Consider the following 24,383-nt stretch of genomic DNA (forward strand, 5'->3'; position numbering starts at 1 on the left):
TCATCATCGTTCAAATTTGGCTGATGGCTTATTTATGATATATGTAGCCTATTCAGTGAATAAGCCGTATTATTAGTAGGGGTGTCAAAAATAATCGATTATACGATGCATCGCGATGCGGACGTGCACGATTCTGCATCGATTAACAAATATCAAAAATCGATTATTAAATATTTTTTTTTTTTTTTTTTTTTTTTTTTTTTTATAATCAAATAAAATAGAATGTAAGTACATGCAGTTGTTTATTTTAATTATGGATCATAATACAATGCAATTCCAAATGCACTTTTATTTTAAAAGTAGCCACACAGTGAGAAAAAAGAAAGTGAGAAAAAATAAATCATGTATTGCGGAAAAAGTGATGCATCGATTTAAGATGCATCGCGATGCATCGTGATGCATCGTTTAATCGAATCGAATCGAATCGTTGACAGATGAATCGTAATCGAATCGAATCGGGAGGCCAGTGAAGATTCACAGCCCTAATTATTAGGTTCCTGTGGTGTGATGAACCCTCTGTGAACCCTGAAACTGAGCTGAGTAGAAAAAACGAGTTCTTTAGGACCATGAGGACACCTTAGGTTAGGACGTCCGCTGATTGAGGGCGTCCCTGGGAAAGAGCATGCTGCTGGGGAAAGAGCAAGAAGTGTGTGTGTGTGTGTGTGTGTGTGTGTGTGTGTGTGTGTGTGTGTGTGTGTGTGTGTGTGTGTGTGTGTGTGTGTGTGTGTGTGTGTGTGTGTGTGTGTGTGTGTGTGTGTGTGTGTGTGTGTGTGTGTGTGTGCGTGTGCGTGTGCGTGTGCGTGTGCGTGTGCGTGTGCGTGTGCGTGTGCGTGTGCGTGTGCGTGTGAAAGAGCGGCGGAGCGTCATTTGCTGTGCGTGTGCGGTACCCGGTGCTGCGCCCCTCAGGTGTTGCGCGCAGCAGCAGCCTGATCTGATGGATAGTTGCTGGGCTGCAGAGCGTGATGACAGCTTCTGCCCTGCCACGATCAGAACAACAGGACCTGTGCTGCTAGGAAATAAGGACAAGTGAAGATGAAGATACGAGTGGTAACCTGTTAGACCTTTTGGAAATATGACTATAAGAATCCTGTGTGGACTTTAAGTCAGCACAGTGAATTTGTAGGCGGACGGACCTGTCTAACTATGCAGTTTAGGGTTATTTTTTCCTATCTTTTATAATACAGGCTAATATGGTTTTGCTCTGATATCTGTAGGCTATAATAGCACTCACTCGTCCAAAATGCTATTCTGTTGCATACCTGAATTCAGCAGCCATTTGTGAGCCGCTCTTTGGAAACTAGCTATAGACTAGACAGAGCGTGTATGTAGGCTATCTGAGTGGCATTTGTAGCGTGAAGAAAGCTCGTTGCCTTCGCTTTGAAAGTTGACATTTAATTATTAACAGTGTGTATTATTATTATTATTATTATTATTATTATTATTATTATTATTATTATTATTATTATTATTATTATTATTAACAGTGTGTTTTCGTTGCTCTTTAGAAATCCAGCTCTTGTTCCAAAGCATATTGACAGTCTTGTTGTTGTATGGAATCTATTTTCCAAATCAAATGTTTTACGGTCCCCTATTCTACTTGTGTGTTTCTTATTTTGTTTTGTGCTGTTTGTTTCTTCCTCCAGTGCCAGGGGGTTATTGGCATCATCATCATCACCACGGTGACCAGTTTGATGTTGGTGTACAACAGCAGTTCTGGTGACACATCCTCATCATCATCCCATTCAGATCGGCCTGGTCCACAGATGAAGCAGCCAAAGAAACCACAGAAACCTCCAACATTAATCCTTGATGGTTACACCGGTGTTATGGATCACAAGGTAAACATGCACTGACTACACTCTAGTCTAGAGTCTACGCTGATCTATCTTGTTATGCATTTTCAAAGAGGTAGATGTCACAGATGGAAGGTTCCTTCTTTATCTATGATATGAATGCTACCAGTGGTTCTCAAACTTCTTTGGCTTCAGTGCTCCATATCCTTTCCCTGATTTCTCAATCCAAGTAGGTACTAGGTACCCCCTTTACCTGACTACAACATTTTGCCTAGAAAACACAAGAGAAAACTATGCAATGAATGAAAGATAACCCACCTTTTGAAGAATATAACATTATAAAATAAGAAATGGAGTGAAAGAGTTGCAATTAGTGCCTTCTGAGCAGATTTATTTTAACGTTTAATTTATTTTCATGATCTTACATTTTTCCATTTTCCCCTTTCTCTCAAGTACCCCCTGTAGTACCTCCCTATACCCCTAGGGCAGGGGTGGGCAACTGGCGGCCCACGGGCCGCATGCGCCGCCTGACCTCACTCAGTGTGGCCCCTGGGTCTTTTTTTTTTTTTTACAATGCGGACGCTTTTGGTTAGGTTAGGTAGACCACCCAAATCTGTTTTTATTTTACTGTACATCCCAGAACATGGCACTAATGGTGTTAGCATTGTCCATCCACATACTGTTTAACGTTAGCATTTGAGCTAACGCTATTGTAACAAACTACAGTATATCCAGGATGCACATTGCACATGCAACATTACTAATCTGATTAATATGACATATTTGGTTGATGTACCCCATCAAATTGTTTCTGGTGTCATCTGAATGGAATAATTACTAAATTTGAATATGAAAAATATAAATGTTGGTATAATAAACTTTGATTACCAGTCCTTTTCATCAAATTAGTAGCTATAATTGGGAGTGATGGTGTTACAGTAGTAGGCTACTGGTGGAAGTGCACGGTCACAATCTGGCCCTCTGGCAGCGAGGATTTTTTGTGTGGCCCTCTCAAAGTTGCCCATCCCTGGCCTAGGGGTACGCGAACCCCAGTTTGGGAACCACTGCTATATAGCTTACCATAAAATAAGATATGGTTTACATACTTTCAGTGCATATGTCCAAACTATGGATGTCTTCTTCTTTTAAGAACTAGAATAAGGATATCTCTTCAGTTGACAAGTAGAATAAATATCCACCAACCCCAAGTCACACTTTACATTTCTTCACCTTCTTTGAGATGCTTGATTGCCTTGACATACTCATTTGTCATTCAGCGCATTACAATTCCCCGATGGCAGTGACTGCCCTCACTCTCTCTGCAGTCAATTTCATTCATACCCTGGAGCTCTTTCAATCCACTCAGTGTGTTTCAATATCCTTTTAATCAGTTGGGCTTATGTGTCGAGCAGCCAGCCCTTCAAAGACACATTGATTGCTGTGGTAGTGTCATGCATGTGTAATATAACCTGCACCTTGTCTGTATTCTGCTAGCATCCAGGTAAAGTACAGAGACTAGCATGTAGGCTAATGCTATCATCCAGGTAAAACACAGAGACTAGCATGTAGGCTAATGGTGAATGGCCTGCATTTATATAGCGACGGCAGCTGGGAGGGAGCGGGGATCGAACCGCCAACCCTTAGCGTCATTGGCCGACCCGCTCTACCTCCTGAGCTAAAGCCGCCCCAGGCTAATGCTATCATCCAGGTAAAACACAGATAGACTAGCATGTAGGCTAATGCTTTCATCCAGGTAAAGTACAGAGAGACTAGCATGTAGGATTGTAGGCTAATGCTATCATCCAGGTAAAGTACAGAGAGACTAGCATGTAGGATTGTAGGCTAATGCTTTCATCCAGGTAAAGTACAGAGAGACTAGCATGTAGGATTGTAGGCTAATGCTATCATCCAGGTAAAGTACAGAGAGACTAGCATGTAGGATTGTAGGCTAATGCTTTCATCCAGGTAAAGTACAGAGAGACTAGCATGTAGGATTGTAGGCTAATGCTTTCATCCAGGTAAAGTACAGAGAGACTAGCATGTAGGCTAAATGCTATCATCCAGGTAAAGCACAGAGAGACTAGCATGTAGGCTAAATGCTATCATCCAGGTAAAGCACAGAGAGACTAGCATGTAGGCTAAATGCTATCATCCAGGTAAAGCACAGAGAGACTAGCATGTAGGCTAAATGCTATCATCCAGGTAAAGCACAGAGAGACTAGCATGTAGGCTAAATGCTATCATCCAGGTAAAGTACAGAGAGACTAGCATGTAGGATTGTAGGCTAATGCTATCATCCAGGTAAAGTACAGAGAGACTAGCATGTAGGCTAAATGCTATCATCCAGGTAAAGTACAGAGAGACTAGCATGTAGGCTAAATGCTATCATCCAGGTAAAGTACAGAGAGACTAGCATGTAGGCTAAATGCTATCATCCAGGTGAAGTACAGAGAGACTAGCATGTAGGCTAAATGCTATCATCCAGGTAAAGCACAGAGAGACTAGCATGTAGGCTAAATGCTATCATCCAGGTAAAGTACAGAGAGACTAGCATGTAGGCTAAATGCTATCATCCAGGTAAAGTACAGAGAGACTAGCATGTAGGCTAAATGCTATCATCCAGGTAAAACACAGAGACAAGCATGTAGGCTAATGCTATCATCCAGGTAAAGCACAGAGAGACTAGCATGTAGGCTAAATGCTATCATCCAGGTAAAGTACAGAGAGACTAGCATGTAGGCTAATGCTATCATCCAGGTAAAGTACAGAGAGACTAGCATGTAGGCTAAATGCTATCATCCAGGTAAAGCACAGAGACTAGCATGTAGGCTAATGCTATCATCCAGGTAAAGCACATAGACTAGCATGTAGCATGTAGGCTAATGGAGCTTTTCAGGTATGCACTTAAAATAGCTTTTTGAAGCTTTGGGTGTCTCCCATGTTCCAGACAGAAAGAGCTTTTGAAGGATGCTCTGCTGTGTGTTTGAGTCGTTGTCAGTTGCCCTCACAGTTGAATTTGATGGCAGGTTTTTCAGTTACAGCTTTTAACAGGTCCTATTTTGGCATACAACTTGTCCAGCAACCAACCTGTTTATCCGTTTAGCCGTTATTATCTCTCAAGGTCTCAAATGTCATTGTTTCATTGTTATCTTTTTGTGTTGATATACTGCATAGGGCAGTCAAGCGGTAAATTAAATCAACGGTAGACATCCTAATTTAAATTGTGCAGCGTGGACTAAGAGATGATATTGCAGCCCTATTGTTTCCTATATAGGGGCTGTAATCATCTCTTGTCTCGCCATGCAAGTACCATCTCTAAATTCTCTCTGTAGTTTACTCCCTTTCTCAATTCATAATTCATGTAGGCTATCTACCATGAAATATTTAATGACAAAAGTAATTAAAAGGGGATAGGTTTCTATGAGAACGGTTTCTAAAGACAACACTGCTATTCCCTTTCTGTTGTTGGCTGGACCGCAACAGCGAGGCCAGCCCTATACTGTAAACACAAATGTGCGTCACTGACTGACTGACTGACTGACTGACTGACTGACTGACTGAGTTCAGTTTTCCACGGCCTGACTAGCCACGTAATTACATCACTGAATGCTTTGCAAAATGGCTACTGGGGGTTGGGGGTCTGGGTAGTGTAGCGGGAATCCTGCCGGTGAAGTTCCCCACTGTCAGGTGAAAAGAACTGCGCATGTGTCAGAGGAAGCATGGTGCTAGTCTACGGCTCTCCCCAGATCGGCAGAGGGTGGAGCAGCGATAGGGGCAGCAGGGGGAAATTGGCCAAGTACAATTGGGGAGAAAATTGGGGGGGAATCGGGGAGGGGGATGAACATGGCTACTGGGGGTAACATGGTGATATACTGTAGCCCATAAATGTTGGTACTTCACACGTTCGGATTCCCTGCCCACCAACACGCTGCCTACCAAGTACCAACATTAACGTTAGAGTAAACACAGCATAACATAAGTGCAGTTCTTGCAGAAATATACTCAATAACAACAATTAAACAAGAGGCACCAGTGAAATTTCTCAACGGAAAAGACGTTTTCACCGTTCTTCCGACTGGATTTGGATTGGATTTGGTGACGCTGATTGGCTGAAGGAGTTGTCTGTCAAGGCAAGTAGGCTACTCCCGCCCACTGAAATTGCTGCGGGCAGCTAGGAGTCCAGACTGAGACGTAGACTGAATCATAATGTCAGATCACGTTAGCAGGATGGTTTTAACCACGCTAGCTTGTCAAGCCCTCCAACAAGAGACATGGCAGAGGCATCAGCTTCTGATGTCAAGCCCTCCAACAAGAGACATGGCAGAGGCATCAGCTCCAAGAAGAGACATGGCAGAGGCATCAGCTCCAAGAAGAGACATGGCAGAGGCATCAGCTTCTGGTGATATTTTATTATTCACAGTCTCTCCTGACTGTCCGCCTCCTCCAGCTCACCGCTGACAGGGGCTTGTTGAGGGATCCAGTACTGCCTCATTTTCACACTGCTCACTGTCCCGAGGGCCACCAGGGGGCACCCAGCTCTACTAGCGTCACCTCCCACAGAGCCACTCGGGCCTGTCCCGAGGGCCACCAGGGGGCACCCAGCTCTACCAGCGTCACCTCCCACAGAGCCACTCGGGCCTGTCCCGAGGGCCACCAGGGGGCACCCAGCTCTACCAGCGTCACCTCCCACAGAGCCACTCGGGCCTGTCCCGTGGGCCACCAGGGGGCACCCAGCTCTACCAGCGTCACCTCCCACAGAGCCACTCGGGCCTGTCCCGAGGGCCAACAGGGGGCACCCAGCTCTACCAGCGTCACCTTCCACAGAGCCACTCGGGCCTGTCCCGTGGGCCACCAGGGGGCACCCAGCTCTACCAGCGTCACCTCCCACAGAACCGGTGATGACCACTCCAATACTTAATAAACTGGTAGAAGTTGCCATGTATGATTATAAACCTTTACAAAGCGTTATATAAAGCCTTATAAATGCAGTATAATGTCTTCTGAATGTGCTCATAATGCATTATAGACATGACCTGCATAGAAAGTGTTATTTTCTCAGGGAATAACTAACCGGAGACGACCTGCTGTAGGAGCCGTGGAGTGGGCAGATAGGTCTTTACAGCTTCCTTCAGGGTCATGTGTGTGTGTGTGTGTGTGTGCGTGTGCGTGCGTGTGTGTGTGTGTGTGTGTGTGTGTGTGTGTGTGTGTGTGTGAGCGTGTGTGTGTGTGTGTGTGTGTGTGTGTGTGTGTGTCAGAGAGCATGGATGTATGCGTGTACCTGCTTATTCTGTGCAAAGCCTACGTCTGTCCTGAAAGCCTTTTAACAGTCAGCCTTGTCTCAGACTTAATTGTGAAGAAGTCTCAGAGGTGTGCGTAGAGGCAGTTTATAATAACAACACACTCCTTCGTAAAAAACAAAAACAAAACATGAATTCCCAGCACATGCACATTTTAATTAACCTTGCGAGGCAGCTGGATTCGCATGAGATCATGAGATCACGTCATCCCGATCACACAACAAATCCATCTTGTCACACTCCAATCTACTGGTTTGAATCTGAACCACCAGTGGTTCGCACCACTCAGCGTCCTATGAGGCAGCTACAGGGGGGCTTTGGTGTGACACCAGCGAGCCTGAGCCCGTGATCGATGTATCACGTGATCAATGTGTCACGTGATCGATGTGTCACGTGATAGATGTGTCACGTGACGGAATAGATGTGTCATGTGATAGATGTGTCACGTGATCGATGTGTCACGTGATAGATGTGTCACGTGATGGACAGATGGTTCAGCCAAGGTATGCCAGCTCTTTTTTGGAACGTGCCTAGTGCCCTTTGAAATGCTTTCCCGAGCGACTCGTTCCCAAATGGTTATGTGAAAACAAACTATCTGGCAGCATCGGGTTGCATTGTAATTCCACTCGAGGTAAAGAGGGGCGCTGCTGGCAGAACAGATAACCTTACATTATTAGGTGTCATCTTCTGCTTGATGTTACGTGTAGCCACGCCCCTATCCATCCTGTGTGCTGAGATGAGGCAAATAGGACGATCAGACAGGGAGCCATGAATATCATCTTCACTAAGGGGCAGCTGGGGATTCTCCATGGCACACCAGTCGCCATGGAAACCGGCAGATACATTATTTCTCCATGGCACACCAGTCGTCATGGAAACCAGCAGATACATTATTTCGCTTCCTCCCATCAATTTGCCGCTAACAGGGCGAGGTCCTCAGAGACTCACAGCACGTGATTCTCTCGCCTTTTATTTTCTCCCAAATTCGAGAACAGAGCAAGTTGGGGATTGTGTCTTGAACGTGTCTTGAATGTGTCACCAGGAGGAGATGAATGAGATACCTGTCAGGCGGAATGTGATGTAATGAACTGCACTCTCAGAGAAGAAAGCAGCTCTGATCATGAACACTTCACACCACAGCAGCACAGGTTGCCTGATCTGCTTCTGCTCTCAGTTGATTTGCATCAGTCTTTTTCTTTACACTGTAGAAGGTGCAGAGTTATGATGATGAGTGAGATCCAGGTTCTTTGTAAGCTTGCGAGACAGCATGGATTGGCATGAGAACTAGAACGACATCACTATGGCTGTTCCCGAATACCATTTTTGGGCGCACACACAGCCTGCGGCGCTGGTACCATCACCTGCATGTCTGTGTGTGTGCACACACACCTCCCCACCTCCGGCCCTGATGGAGTGTGAAGCCTGCTGTGCACACTTCAGAATGCCAATGTGACTTTAGTCTCCATCCAGACTGGGAATCATTCATGCGAGGCTCTCTGCTCTCTGGGTATTCGCCGTTGGATCATTCAATCTCACCTCGCCATTTTCCAATTTGAAAAGCTGATTTCTAAAACCAATTATTCTAAGCAGTTTAGTCCTCTGTCGGCTAGATGAGAGGCTTTTGTACAGCAATGCATTGTGTGATGTTTTGGCTTGCTCGTCTTCATGTTAGGGGGTTATGTTGGCTTGCTCGTTTTCATGTTAGGGGGTTATGTTGACTTGCTTGTCTTCATGTTAGGGGGTTATGTTGGCTTGCTCGTCTTCATGTTAGGGGGTTATGTTGGCTTGCTCGTCTTCATGTTAGGGGGTTATGTTGGCTTGCTCGTTTTCATGTTAGGGGGTTATGTTGACTTGCTTGTCTTCATGTTAGGGGGTTATGTTGGCTTGCTCATCTTCATGTTAGGGGGTTATGTTGGCTTGCTCGTTTTCATGTTAGGGGGTTATGTTGACTTGCTCGTCTTCATGTTAGGGGGTTATGTTGGCTTGCTCGTCTTCATGTTAGGGGGTTATGTTGGCTTGCTCGTCTTCATGTTAGGGGGTTATGTTGACTTGCTTGTCTTCATGTTAGGGGTTATGTTGACTTGCTCGTCTTCATGTTAGGGGGTTATGTTGGCTTGCTCGTCTTCATGTTAGGGGGTTATGTTGGCTTGCTCGTCTTCATGTTAGGGGGTTATGTTGACTTGCTCGTCTTCATGTTAGGGGGTTATGTTGGCTTGCTCGTCTTCATGTTAGGGGGTTATGTTGACTTGCTCGTAGCTCGTAGCTTCAAAACTCATAAAAGTTGTCCTCGTGTGTGAAGATGATATTACTAAACACTGGTTCGTGTTTGATTAAGCCAGTGTTGCCCAGAGAGATTATTAGAAGCATCGCGCCAAAAACCCATTCAAAACTCCCATAGGCGAAAACAGTGAAGAACCAGGAGTGTTAGCATCGATGATTTCCGGACTCGTTCCTGCGGCTCTCTATAGGTATCTATTTGAGTTTTCTGAATGAAAGGACAGTGGTTTCTGACATTTGACCTCTCACCTCCACAGCCTCTGAAGATGCACTGTCGCAGCTGCTCTCTGGTGACCAGCTCGGGTCAGCTGACAGGAAGCAGGCGGGGAGCAGAGATCGACCGGTCTGAGTGCGTCATCCGCATGAACGATGCCCCCAGCGCCGGCTACCAGCTCCACGTGGGTCGCCGCACGGCCCTGCGTGTCATAGCCCACTCCAGCCTGCAGAGGGTGCTGCGGAGCCGCCAGGGGCTGCTGAACGCCAGCCAGGACGCCGTGTTCATCTTCTGGGGCCCGAGCAGCTGCATGAGACGGGACGGGAAAGGCCAAGTCTACAACCACCTGAGGCTGCTCAAGCAGCTGCTGCCCAAACTCCAAGTCTACATCATCTCACGCATCAAGATGCTGAGGCTCGACCAGCTCTTCCAGAAGGAAACGGGGATTGATAGGTGAATGTTGGAAACATCTAGCCTGTTGTTTGGGGGTTTGTTTGTCGAGCAACGGGCTGATTGGGGCACGCTTCATATCTGCTCCCCCATACGAAGAAGTGTCAAAAACAAAAGACAGAGTCTAATGTTGGATGCAATGTGGGTGTGGGGAATATGCAATTGGCTCATTCTGATACAATCTCTTCACTTCCATGGTGACAGACAGCTTAAAGTCTAGCTGCAACGGCATTGTGACACACGCACACACACACACACACACACACACACACACACACACATGCATGCGTGCGCACACACACACACACACACACACACGCACACACACACACACACACACACACACACACACACACACACACACACACACACACACACACACACACACTTTAGGTAAGAGTGAATAACGGAACACTGAGCTGAATAGGACATATCACTTACAGCAGCTTGAACTTGAGTGGCTCAGCATCATCAATAGAACATGTGTTCTGACTTTTCTCCACTAGAAGCAGAAACAGGATCAGCTCCATGTTAAGTGAGGAGAAATCGATGTGATGGCTGACGAGCTCAGTGACTGAAAATGACAGATTGATAACGATGTGTTCATATGAGACAGAGAGCAGAAGGCAACATGGCAGCTCCAGATGCTGTGTTGTAACTGATCTTACCTCGTTAACTGGTGGTAGCTCTCTTGTTGGACGGCAGACAGGGCGGCCTCTCTGCCCTCTCTCTGCCTGCAGTACTCTGCCTGGCAGAGAGAGGGCAGACAGGGCGGCCTCTCTGCCCTCTCCCCGCCTGCAGTACTCTGCCTGGCAGAGAGAGGGCAGACAGGACGTTCTCTCTGCCCTCTCTCCGCCTGCAGTACTCTGCCTGGCAGAGAGAGGGCAGACAGGACGGCCTCTCTGCCCTCTCTTCGCCTGCAGTACTCTGCCTGGCAGCTAACAGCTCCTCACCCACAGACAGGAGGCTGCCAGCTTCAACCCAGGCCCCAGTCAGAGCGCTGACCTGGACTAGCTTTATTAGCATGACAGCTTATTGTATGACAGCTTATTGAAATCAATGTCAGTGCACAGATTTGCACAAATGTTCTTTTTGTTCAAATGCGCCACATTCCAGCTGTACCAATGACTGTTATTTGAGGTGTATACGTTTAAAGTAATGCGTGACCTTGTTATGTCCTCCCAAATGCTAAATAGAACATTGTGTTGTTGTGCTGGCTGCCACCACTCAAGAATAATACATTATAGAAACTACATGATAGAAATCCCACAAATAGCCACAATAGCAACAGGGAGGGGTCTAACCCATTAGAGCAGTTTAACAATATTTGTTTTACAGTGTTCTCCTTAATAACGCTGTATTGGGCTGTGCAGAGCAACTGAAATGGTGAGAGAAGTATATTAGTATAACTTAATGAACACCAGAGGAGGCATCAGTGCAGCGACCAGGACACAATCCGACTTCTCCCCTGCACACAAGCTGCCGGAGGTAACACGGGGGCTCGAACCTGCAACCTTCGTGTTGGTAGGCAGGGCTGCTACCCGGATGCCCATTCGTAGAAACTCCTCTGCATGCTAACAGTTAACCCATTCCAATTATAGTCAGGGGACATTTCCTTGTCTGTTGTGTACCTGCTGTAGAAAACATTGGGAACACCTTAAGAGACTGTCTCTCTTCCACAGTTCACGTTTAATCATGTGATTGCTCAGGTGATTTCTCAGGGGGAATCTGAAAGTCTTTCATCTTGTTTGATGTCTATCTCATGGAAAGAGCAACTGCCAATCTCACAGTCGAATAGTCGCAAAATGTGGTTATGAAACGAGTTTCTCCCAATAGATTGTGATCGCCTATTTTGGTGTAAGCCTATTCATACCGTAAAACCAAGTCCCAATTAAAAAACAAATCAAACAAGCTCATGCCAATGGATTTTCTGATTGATGGCAGATGCTCTTATTACAAAAGAAAAAGAAAGAAAGAATATTTGGATATTCGTATTGAACAGCCAAATGGGATTGGACTGACAGAGGCGGGGACAATTTTACTCTGTGAGTCTGAGTGTTTATGATCCTTCTCTCTCATCTTCCAGGAAGAGCTCCAACTCCTGGCTGAGCACGGGCTGGTTCACCATGGCCATCGCCCTGGAGCTGTGCGACACGATCAACGTCTACGGCATGGTGCCTCCTGACTTCTGCAGGTACACTCCTACTTCTTATCAGCTTACTTATCCTACTTATTATATATATATATCTACAGTATATATATATATATAGATATATATATATATATATATATATATTCTGATGTGATATTCCTGTCTCTTTGTCCACTGTGACTCTCCTCTCCTACGTTCTCCTCATAATTCTCCTTGTAGGTCGTCCTCCCATCCCTCAGTGCTGTATCATTATTATCATATTATCATTATCATATTATGATGATTTTGAATACTATGTATGGGATAGTGTATATATGACAACAATTATTGTCATATATATACATAATTGTTATGTATTACTATATGACTAGTGTTTTATGTATGTATGTGTATGTATGTATATATGTGGATATTTCTATAGTATGTGTTGTTATACAAGTATAAATATAATAATTTAGTATTGTGGAAAAGGGGTGGGAGTTAATAAGTTATACTTCTTCTCACTCCTTTTCGAATATGTCTATATTTGTTACCCCTTCATCTTTATTTCATAATACTATTTCAATCGACTTGTTAACGTGTGTAATTTTGAAGGCCCCGTATATTGTCTCTGTTTTGTTTACATACATATTCAAAATAAACATGACAAACAAACAAACAAACATGACAATTCTCTCTTGTAGGTCGTCCTCCCATCCCTCAGTGCCATATCATTACTACGAGCCGTCGGGGCCTGACGAGTGCTCCATGTATCTCTCTCACGAGCGCGGCCGTCGTGGGAGCCACCATCGCTTCATCACGGAAAAGACGGTGTTCGCCAACTGGGCTCGAACCCTCGACATCCACTTTTACCAGCCCGACTGGAAGCCCTCTGCTGTGGCTAGCAGGAACGGCTCATACACTCCAGTTCCAGCCGGTTCCTGAGACGCGCTCTGGAGAAGGTCCCCACAAAGGTGGAAGTTGATGTTAATATGTGGAGTGGACGCTTTCCAATGTGCAGAATCCCTGATTCTGGCCAATGTGAGAGTCGGTTGAGACAGAGTCGGTTGGGATGGTTCAAGCTGATTTTGTGCCTGTTAGCCTGCTGCATAAGCAGATTGACAGAATTCTGAGCAGTATGTAATAGCAGCACACAGCTTGAACAATGTTTTTTTTGGGAGTGTAATTATAATAGGATAAACATCGTATTCTCACCAAAGCCATGAAGAATGGTTCCAGTGGGGTCCAGTAGGGGGCTCCAGTAGGCTTATTTGTGTGGAGCTGCTACATTGTTCAACAACATCAGTGCTATGAGACAATGAGGAAGTATGCCACAGGAATCGCAGTGCCACTGTCTTTTAGGTTCATAAATGAATTGTGAACAGTTTGCCCTTTACACCTCACTTTCAAATGCATCTTTACACCTCACTTTAATAACTTTAATATGCATCTTGACTGATCAGAGCAAACAAACTCCAGCTGTAAATGCACCTGTGTCTCTACTGGACAAAACACAATGATGAACGATGTGATCACACAAAAAACATTCCAAGTGTGGTCAGAGACACATTTGGTGACATTGACAAAACAGTGTAGAGCCAATTTGTCTCCAATTCACATATATAAAAACATGTAAAGGGAACAGGGAAGCCAGGGGGCGCTCATCACTCAAACAGGTAGGTTAGGAGGACATATCACATGCCACCAAATGAAATAATCTCCAGGTTTTTACAAAGCAGGTCTACACAGTTAAGAATCCATTTCTAAAAATAAATAAAAAATGCTGATTTGGTGTTGACTGTATGTACGTATTGTTTAATATTGTGTTATTGGTCAACATTACTGTTTTCTGTATTGCTTTGTATTGTTCAAATATTTCAATTTATACTTTGGAAAAAAAATCTTCCAACTTTCTTGCCAATAAAGCAATTGAATTGAATCTATTCAAATGAGCTAAGTCCCTCAGTGTTATGATGTGTTTCTCCTATAGAAAATATTAGTCAGTGCTGTTAGTCTGCTCTGACACCTCCACAGCTTAACTTCCTTCATCTCAACCCTGACAAAACGGAAGTCATTTTAATTGGCCCAGATAACTTTGCTAACACAGTTAATCCTTTTATTGGCCCATTTCAGCCAAATATCAGTCCGATTGCTAAGAACCTTGGAGTCATCTTCGATCAACACCTGAATTTCAACCATCATGTCACTAAACTTGTCCAGTCCTGCTTCCTCCAGTTAAGAAACATTACCAAAATCAGACGTTATCTCTCTCAGATCTTGAACGCCTAATTCATACCTTCATTTTCTCTATATTAGACTACTGTAACTCCCTCTACTCGTGCCTCAGTCAAACTGCCCTGAACCGGTTACAGCTGGTTCAGAATGCAGCTGCCAGGTTATTAACCAGAACAAACCGTAGGTCCCACATCACCCCTGTCCTTGCATCTCTTCACTGGCTCCCTGTAAAATTCAGAAATAAATTCAAGATCCTCCTGTTTACTTTTAAAGCCCTGCATGACCTCGCCCCTAGTTCTATTTCAGAGCTCATTGTCCCTTATTCCACCTCTCGACCACTCCGCTCTTCAAACCTCGGCCTCTTATCCGTTCCATCGTCCAACTATAGAACTAAAGGCGACCGTGCCTTTTCTGTTTTAGCCCCAACCCTCTGGAATCAACTCCCCCAATCTGTCAGATCTGCTCAATCTTTGGGCTGTTTTAAGCAATTTCTAAAAACTCATCTTTATAGGCAAGCCTTTTTATAAATATTTTCTTTGATCTTTTTGTATTTGTATTTTACTGTTTACTTTGTCCATGTGTAAAGCACTTTGTAACCTTGTGTTTTAAAAGGTGCTATATAAATACAGAGTTACTTAGGCTACTTACCGTACTTACAGCTGTGGATCTGAGAAATGTCACAGAAACGTAATTGTTGTTTTCAATGGTTTTCATTTTCTGGTCAAGCTCCACGATAATAAATAAATAAATACATATCAGGTCACAAAAATATTGGAAAATTTCCGCCTTGAAAAAATTGCCACCCGAAAAAATAACCGCTTGGAAAATTTCCGCCTTGAAAAAATGGCCACCCGAAAAAATTACCGCGTGGAAGATTTCCGATCTATCTAACATCTACAACACCTAACCAGCTATAATAGACCAGAGGCTGAACATCTACAACACCTAACCAGCTATAGACCAGAGGCTGAACATCTACAACACCTAACCAGCTATAATAGACCAGAGGCTGAACATCTACAACACCTAACCAGCTATAGACCAGAGTCTGAACATCTACAACAGCTAACCAGCTATAGACCAGAGTCTGAACATCTACAACACCTAACCAGCTATAATAGACCAGAGGCTGAACATCTACAACACCTAACCAGCTATAATAGACCAGAGGCTGAACATCTACAACACCTAACCAGCTATAGACCAGAGGCTGAACATCTACAACACCTAACCAGCTATAATAGACCAGAGGCTGAACATTTACAACACCTAACCAGCTATAATAGACCAGAGGCTGAACATCTACAACACCTAACCAGCTATAATAGACCAGAGGCTGAACATCTACAACACCTAACCAGCTATAATAGACCAGAGGCTGAACATCTACAACACCTAACCTACCTGGCTCCCACAGCCACATTGATTACTTAATCTCTTTGCATGTTTTTGTTTGTGGTTTGTTTGCACTACAGTCGTGGTTGTGAATTGGTGCCTTGTGTCAATCATCAAGTGGCAGCTGGAGTCGTTGGTTACGAACCTGTTTGTTCAGCAGCACATCTCTGCACACACCCAGAGACAACTCTGGAGGAATTATGACATAAAACACTTGTGGTTGAAATTAATTGAATAGCGGGCCAAAGCCTTTCATGGCAGACAGTAGGAGTGATTATTACTACCCACACAGACACCTTCTACATGTTGAGAATCACGTAGCACACTGACACTTTGATTTAGGATGTGGTGTCAGGAGTCAGAACTTCTGCCAAACACAACGCTGTGCGGTCACTGATAATCACTTTGTTTGCACAACGTGCCTCATCATTATGAGCAACAAAAAGAAAGAATCACAGTTACACAATAATATGGGGAAGACTGATATTGCTTAAAAAAAGGCTAGGCCAAAACCTAGTATATGGCTGGACCATGTTCCGACCGACCAATGGTGTACCTTCATCACCTTCACCTTCGTCAGTCAGTCAGACAGACAGTCAACAGTCAGTCAGACAGACAGACAGGCAGTTTCAGGGGAGGCTCAGTGAATGGAAGTGAAAACATATTTGTAGTGGTGGGGGTATTGAGTCAAAATAATTGGGGGGGGGGGGGGGGGGGGGGTGGTGAGTGACCCAACAGAGCCAGGCAAACGGGCTCTAGTACTAATAACAATCATAATAGATTTTGTTTAAATATTACATTTCAGAGCAGAGCTAATTATATTGCAATAACCAACTATAAATATAAAGCTGGATTATCAGTTCAAACCTGTCAAATGAGTTGCAATAAAAGTCTGTCTTATTTTAGTAAGTCATATGAAAAGTGACTGCCAGGCAGGAGGGCCAAACCCTGCAGGCTCTGTTGGCATCTAGTCTGGAGCTGTGCTGACAGAGGATTATCTGGGATGATGAGTTCATATTGACATTCTTTTTTTTTTGCACTTTGGAGAACTGAAGTTCATTGTCTTGCTGTGTGTGTGTGTGTGTGTGTGTGTGTGTGTGTGTTTTTTTACATCAAAGAGATCATATTCCAAAAAGATCTAATGATTTGCATGATCATAACACAGCGTCCTAAACGACATGATGTCTGGCAGGAGATGTGTCAGACTCAATCCAATAAAGTGGCAATACTTTTCAGGAAATGAGATGTGAAAATGTAGATGTTAGGTAGAACATGTTGAGGTTGGATGTTAGGTAGAACATGTTGAGGTTGGATGTTAGGTAGAACATGTTGAGGTTGGATGTTAGGTAGAACATGTTGAGGTTGGATGTTAGGTAGAACATGTTGAGGTTGGATGTTAGGTAGAACATGTTGAGGTTGGATGTTAGGTAGAACATGTTGAGGTTGGATGTTAGGTAGAACATGTTGAGGTTGGATGTTAGGTAGAACATGTTGAGGTTGGATGTTAGGTCAGACATTCTTTGTTGCATAATGTTCCTGGACCAGAGCCACATTCAAATCAACATGCATGAGGAAGGCTTTGGTCCGCTGGTCACGTCACGCCTGTGGATGTGGGGAGGCGAAGAGAAGAGAAGGCCAACAAGCTGTCAGTTCGACAAAATACCCTGACATGATTATGAAAAGCTCACACTGGGCTGCACACAAAGTGGACCAAAGAAAAGTCATGGAGGGACATTTCAAATTTCGGAGATATTTTCAATTCTGAAATTCAAAACTTGCAGTCGTGTTGACGTTGGCTTGGGTTCCAGGAGGGAAAGATGTGAAGCTACATGCCGACAACACTTTGGCGTCGTCTCTGTGCCTTTCTGGACAGGCAGGGGGTTTCTAACTTCTGTCCTTAACATGTCAGGTATGTGATGACTAAGGATCCAGTCATTTAGGATTTCACAAACTCTCCTGAGCATCATCCCTTCACAAACTCTCCTGAGCATCATCCCTGCTTGTTCAGAAACATCTTTTGAGACAATTCTAACTTTAAGGATGTTTAGTTTATCATAAAAAAAAGATGGGGGGGGGGGGGGGGGGGCAGGTGCTGTATGTGTTGCATTATGGTCTAAAAAGTGAATGTATTGAACGTGGAATACGATCACCACTTATGGAAGATTGCAAATTAACTTTGAAATCTAAAACTGATGTATAAAATAAAAGATGAGAGAGAAATTATCAATGACTACATGAACACTTGTTGAAAGAATTTCAGGCTACCCATTGTAATAACTCTAGATTTATCATTACTAGAAATATTGTGTGCTTCCAGTGGTGTAATGTAACTAAGTATAAATACTTAAGTACTGTACTTAAGTATTTTTTCTGAGTACCGGTATCCGTACTTTACTTGAGTATTTATATTTCTGCCAACTTTCTCTTTTACTCCACTACATTTCTCAAATAAAATGGATACTTTTACTCCACTACATTTCCCCCAAGCATCTTAGTTACAAAGTAAAATCAGAAGAAATTGCGTAGCCTGCAAGCGATCAGGTTTGGCAAATCAGTGCTCCTAGTTTGCAAGTTACGTTAATCACGATCCACACGCCATTCCATTTGGTGGCTGTAATGCAACATAACGTTGTTTGCCAGCAGCTATAAAAGTCAAGAAGAAGAAATAGACTTCCACTCAAGCCCAGGGATGTCTTTTGCTTGATTTTTTTGCAGCATTTACTTGTACTTTTTTTTACTTTCAATACTTAAGTACATTTAATATCAGAAAATTACTTTTGATACTTAAGTACAGAAAAAATCAAGTACTTTAAGACTTTTACTCAAGTAATATTCTAATGAGTGACTGACTTTTACCAAAGTCTTTTTCTGGGAAGATATCTTTACTTTTACTTAAGTATGGTTTTCTAGTACTTTATACACCACTGTGCGCTTCGCACGCTCATGTCTAACATGCTCATGCGTGGAACCCGTGGCCTTATTCATAGTATTCCCATGATGTCACAAGCATTTTCCTACCAATATGGCACTATAATACAATGGCTGTTTGTGTCACTTGATTGTAATCACCTGTTATTTTCCTACCAAGATGGCCGTGTGGTGATGTAACAGAATACTATCAATTACAGTAGTGAGATAGGTTGTCACTAGCTGCCAAAGGACAACAAAAAACACAGACATTCTTAATAAAACAGTAATTTATTTTTTGACTCAAAACTAAAATTGTCTGAACAGCACATTACAAGGGCATCGTTTTAAGATCTTTTCTCCAAGGCTCAGTGATCACGTTCATACAGTACACTGCATCACGTTCATACAGTATGAATGACTGCATGTCCTTCAAACGAAAGAAAGAAACTAAAGAAGAGAAGAGAAAAGCCCATCTGGAAAAAAAAGGAAATCAAAGTCCATCCCGTAGAAAGACGACTGATTGTACAAATTTCCGACCATTTGGTTTGGTGCTAAGCCACGACGAAAGAAAGCAGCTCGCCCGGTAGCAGCGGGGCGACGGCACAGGAGGCACAAGAGACATGTAACACACAGACAGGACATCCCATAATATGCTCATACAGAATTGGGTTCAGAGCCGGAGTTGTGCGAAATGTACAACAGTTTCCATTGTTGTGTTTTTCCTTTCTTGCTTTTCCAGATATTTGTTGTCTAGTTCTTTTTTGAAGCAAAGTACGTACGTAAACTCTACAATCAGAATCTAAACGTTGCATTCATTCATTCATCAATACATTTGACATCTGCAATGTAACAACACTTTCTCACTGCATCAAATGACATGAAAAAGGAGAGGAAAAGATGGCTCCTGTTCTGACGAGTGTGTTGGACAGTCGACCCTTTCCCTCAAACTGACACGCCCCCTCCATCAACTTACTCAGCCTGCTCACCAGAATAAAATGGGCATAGTACGTTTCTGCAACCCAGCGATATGTAGAAATATCACCTCTCTATGTATGTATATATATATATATGTATGTATATGTATCACCTCTCTGAAGCCAAAATACGTTGTATCCAAGTCTGTAGAAATGTGGACATAAGCTTAAACACGTCATAGTCTGGTATTGAAATAGCGCGGTGGCCAGTAAGGGTATTGCGGCCAGGGTGAATGGAGGGCGTAAACACTTGTCTTTCACACCGGAGAGCCGTGCTCGAGTCCCAGTCACGCGTTCGAGTCCCAGTCACGGTCACAGCGTTTCTGAAGTCGACATTTCAAACTTTGGAGCAGGCGAGCGCGGGAAGCCTTCGAGGCACGCTATAACGCAGCGCAATATTTGTAGCCAATATAAAATAGAACGAAACACTAAAATCGACACATATTAGAGGTACATTGCGTCAACCACTACAGAAGAGAAAGCGTGCAAGCAGCGCGCTAGAAATGAGAATTTCTAGTCGATATAAAATACATGAAGCACTAAAATCGACACATATTGGAGCGACATTACGTCAAGAACTACAGAAAATAAATCGGCCGTTATGTTAGGTTATGTTACGTGGAAGATCTTCCAGGAAGATTACCGACAATTGTTTCACATTTGCGCTGAGATTGGACACGTAAAATGCCAACGTTTTACTCTGGCGACTGGACAGACCTGCCCCCCCCCCCACATCTCTCTCTCTCTCCACAGCTCATCTCAGCATCCTTCACAGCCTGACAGCTCCTCTCAGCATCCTTCACAGCCTGACAGCTCCACACACCAGTAAGATGCTGGATCCAAACATGAGGTAAGAAAGTGGTTTGATTATAGATCATGCAGGACATGCTCAACAGCAACAACAACACAAATGCAGGGAAGGAGGAAGTAGAAAAAAAAATACATAGTGTGCATAAACAAAAGGACTTACACAGCTTTGCGTCTTTGGTTATAAAGTAGGTCGAACAATTTTTCACAGCTTCTTTACCCCAGCGCCCCCCCCCCAGAGAACAAAATATGCACAAGTAGAATCCTACAAGGTCAGAGGGGAAAATATGGCAATTCATTTCCTTTTTCTTTTGACGAAGAAACTAACAAAAAAAGTGAATTACCGGTAATAGTTTTCTTTATCGAAACATCCCATCCCATATTTCATATCTCAACAACAGCCGTTCTCCTGTACAAACCCTCCTCTGCTCGTAATACTTTACACTTTACAAAATGTACATTCAACCTGGATTTCACCTCAAAGAAAGAAGCTCAGCGTTTGTAGTGTTAGCACTATTTTGTGATAAAGAAAAAAAGGTGTCAATGATGGAACTTATTGCCTACTTTGGATCTACTTGTCGCAATAGACTACCAAATTGAATACCTGACTGATTCTAACATAGCAAAAGAGCAAGGAGAAAGTGTTCTTGTTGTGTTTTTTAATGAGATAAGATGTCTGTGACATGTGTTCATTGACATGATGAAAATAGCAGCCCTGAAATAAATAAATGCAAAACAGTAAAAGTGAACTAATGAAAGTATCATGTCAACGTCTGAGAAAACAACACGCGCTCCTGTTGCAGCATAAAAACAAGCCAAGGCTCTGGACTCCTCCCCTCTCCCTCTGGACTCCTCCCTTCTCCCTCTGGCCACTCCCTACCTTGGAGTAACGTGGGGTAGGGGGGAGGAGAGGCTCATGGATGTTTCACGGGATGCTCCTCGCCACCCCTCTCCTGGAGGCTCCGCCCCTCTTTGATCGTCTCCCCGCCCCCAACCCACCGAATCAAGCGTGCTCTCTCTCCATCTTTTTGGAGCGCTCCCTCTCCTCCCTCAACCCCACTCCCCCTTTTGTCTCCGGTCGGCTTCCATGCAGCCGGGCCAGAAGAAGACTTCTCACAGGAAGGTGATGGTCTTCTTCACACTGGGACGGCCCGCTGGCGTTCGCAGCGTACACTGAAGCATGGCTCTGAGTTGAAGACAGGAGGCGCTGTTGCTGGGGGCGGCGTTGTTTTAACCCACCTCCCCTCAAAACGGAGAGTGGAGGCTTTTGCTTGAAAAGGAGCTCGGGGGGGACGGTAGTTGTCTTTTTCTAACAGGGTCCTCCGCTCCTGTCTGTCCCGTGTGTGAGTGCATGTGAGGGGGGTCACGGCGAGGCAGCGTTGGGCTGAGGCGGGGCGCTCTGACCCGGGGGGGCGTTTGTGGTGGGGGTGACGCTGGCAGAGGTGGGGGGTGACGGGCTGATCTGTGTGGACAGCTGGCCCAGCTGCTCCGTGTTGGCCAGGGACTTGAGCACAGCGTTCTCCCGCTCCAGCACAGAGTTCCGCTCGTACAGCTCCTTGATCTGCTCCTTCAGCACCTCCACCTCCTCGCGCACCGCATACATCAGGTGGCTCTTCACCAGGTCCTGAGAGGAGAGGGGGGAGGAGAGACACAGGATGAAAATAGTATACAAAGGGTTTTCTTTCAAAATATGACATACCCATTTTTAGATAAACAAGACAGTCAAACAGACAGAGACCGATCCATGCCTAATAGAGAGAAGCAAAATGAATATTTATTTTTGAAAATGTCTGATTATTATGTGAAATGTTTCCCCCAAGTTTCAGGTTCATGTCAAAACTCCCTAACTGGGCGTTCACACCAAGGTGATTTTTGCAAATTCGTCTGACGAGATCACATACAAAGTCAATGCAAACGCGTGAGTAGGTAGTGTTTCGCTCTGGGCGGCGCAGATGAGGTGAATGACACGATAGTCACCTCATCGCCCGTTCGCTAAAGTTGAAATTGTTGAACTTTGCAGAATAATTTATACAAGTGAAGCTTTTTTCCCACCTTGGTGTGAACGCACGGCACGCGTCACATTCTCTGTAAGACTCCATAAGTGTCACCTTCTTCCAACAGTGGCAACTAGTCATTATGAAACATCAGACAAGCCTGTCAAGAATGTGTGTCATCTGATGTGAGCCAGTGGCCGCGATCACACAATATTTTCCATCTTTTACAGGTTTTTTTCCTAACAATGACAGAAAAATCTGAAGGCCGTCTGTCATTTTAACACAGATAAGAATAGAAATTAATTTTTACGAGCCTGTCTGTCAAAATGACAGACGACGACAAAGTCTAACGCAACCTCTGATCGACCAAACTTTTTCTTTTGTCAAGCGTCACGGCAGACAAGACAAGACATCACTGGCAGTGAACGTGTGGGCAAACTCACCATGGCCTGCTCGATCTTGTTATCGATGGCGACCACACTGGCCCCGGACGCACTGCGGAGAGAAGAAGAGACAGCCGTTACAACACGATACTCATCTGTCACACAATTCCCTTTGAGCGATAACATCTCATCATCATCACATCCACGGTGATGATGACCAAAGAACCCATCCACAAACAGTACAAGTCTCAGCCTGTCAAATCAGAGTCAACACCATGACCTGACTCATCCTGTTCCAACGTGCAGAAGAGTCAGTTACATCCTGGATCATAGAATGAGGCCCACAGAGAAACAACAATATTATCTTTTCCAACGTAGAGGCCGACCAAAAATAGAAAGACGTCGAACTTTCCCAGAAGTGCTTGACAGAAAGATAAGAGTTGGTATTTTAATGTTGTCAATGCATCCCACACAGAGACTGTTTCACACAAAGCAGACTGTGAATTTAGCCGTGCCAGAGATTTACACCAACAAGTATGAGGCTGAAGGGCCAAACATCAAGAGTTAAGGAGCTTTCATGCTAAATAGTCCACAAAACCAATGGGCCCCAGAGCAAAAGGAGGAATAATTACATTTAACTGTTATTGCATTTCATAAGTAGTAACTCAATTAGAAAATGTGTAAGGACACTTACTTTGATCATAGCATAGCCCCATCCCCTACAGTTGCTTTTACATTTGCTGTACACACAGTAATACAATTCTATAAAGACAGATATTCTCTCATGGCTTTCCTTCTGATAAGATCTGATCAAATGTGGGTCCTGTGGTCTAAATCTAATTAATTTGGGGACCCTTGGGCAAATGTCTGTGCTCTCCTGGCCGACATCAATGACGTCACAGTTCACACTTTGCGAACAAGAGTGCTGCTGATGACGCGTTCCATCCAAACAATAGAGGCTGCGAGCCCGAGGCAAAGACAGCCAAGTGTTTTTCAGAGCAGAGCTTGTAACAGAAAACCACTGAATTATCTCATCTGGATCAAACCCGAGAACACAGAATTCACATATTTCACCCAAGTTGTAAATTGACTGCTGGTGGCTATTCAGCCGCACCCACGAATTAACTCCTTCACCCTGAGCAGCCATGTCCTGTTACTGGAAGCACATTTGTTTTAATTTCATTTCGATGTTAAAAAATAAAATAAAAATAAATAAATAAATAAATGATCATAACATGCATGATAACGTTGAAGAAAAAACGATTCGAGTACGAGTGGCTGAACACACAAAAGAATGCAAACGCTCAGTTCCGAGGAGCATTGCTAAATGTTGCTACTGTTGTAGATACACGGATACAAAAGGTTTTAATGAAATGTGTTACATGCAAATCGATTCATCATATAAGATCATTTTAGACCAGCGCACTAACGTTAGTAATATTGTTCTTCCATCCGCGCCTCCTTCCTTCTTCTCCCAGTGCAAAGCGCAACCCTCTTTAACAGAAAACACGACAAACTTACAT

General features: G+C 44.0%; 2 protein-coding genes across 2 annotated transcripts in view; one reads left to right on the plus strand and one right to left on the minus strand.

Moving 5' to 3' along the window:
• Window positions 1-1,032: 1,032 nt before the first annotated feature.
• Window positions 1,033-13,212, plus strand: st6galnac5b (ST6 (alpha-N-acetyl-neuraminyl-2,3-beta-galactosyl-1,3)-N-acetylgalactosaminide alpha-2,6-sialyltransferase 5b; the record flags this gene model as incomplete). The annotated part of the gene is made up of 5 exons (XM_083647780.1): window positions 1,033-1,047; window positions 1,644-1,838; window positions 9,625-10,034; window positions 12,118-12,225; window positions 12,867-13,212. The coding sequence occupies 5 exons, from the start codon at window positions 1,033-1,035 to the stop codon at window positions 13,105-13,107; spliced, it is 969 nt and encodes a 322-aa protein (XP_083503906.1). The 3' UTR covers window positions 13,108-13,212.
• Window positions 13,213-18,977: 5,765 nt separating this feature from the next.
• The window catches only part of tsc22d2 (TSC22 domain family 2), an 81,373-nt gene continuing 75,967 nt past the window's right edge, over window positions 18,978-24,383 (minus strand). Inside the window, exons 2-3 of the mRNA XM_083647680.1 lie at window positions 22,921-22,972; window positions 18,978-22,107 (exon numbers count right to left, since the gene is read on the minus strand). Coding sequence (XP_083503806.1) covers window positions 21,847-22,107; window positions 22,921-22,972 — 313 coding nt within the window. The 3' untranslated portion in view covers window positions 18,978-21,846. The remainder of the gene's footprint in view (window positions 22,108-22,920; window positions 22,973-24,383) is intronic.

The sequence above is a fragment of the Poromitra crassiceps genome (assembly GCF_964638095.1).
Source record: "Poromitra crassiceps genome assembly, chromosome: 12".
Classification (NCBI taxonomy): Eukaryota; Metazoa; Chordata; class Actinopteri; order Beryciformes; family Melamphaidae; genus Poromitra; species Poromitra crassiceps.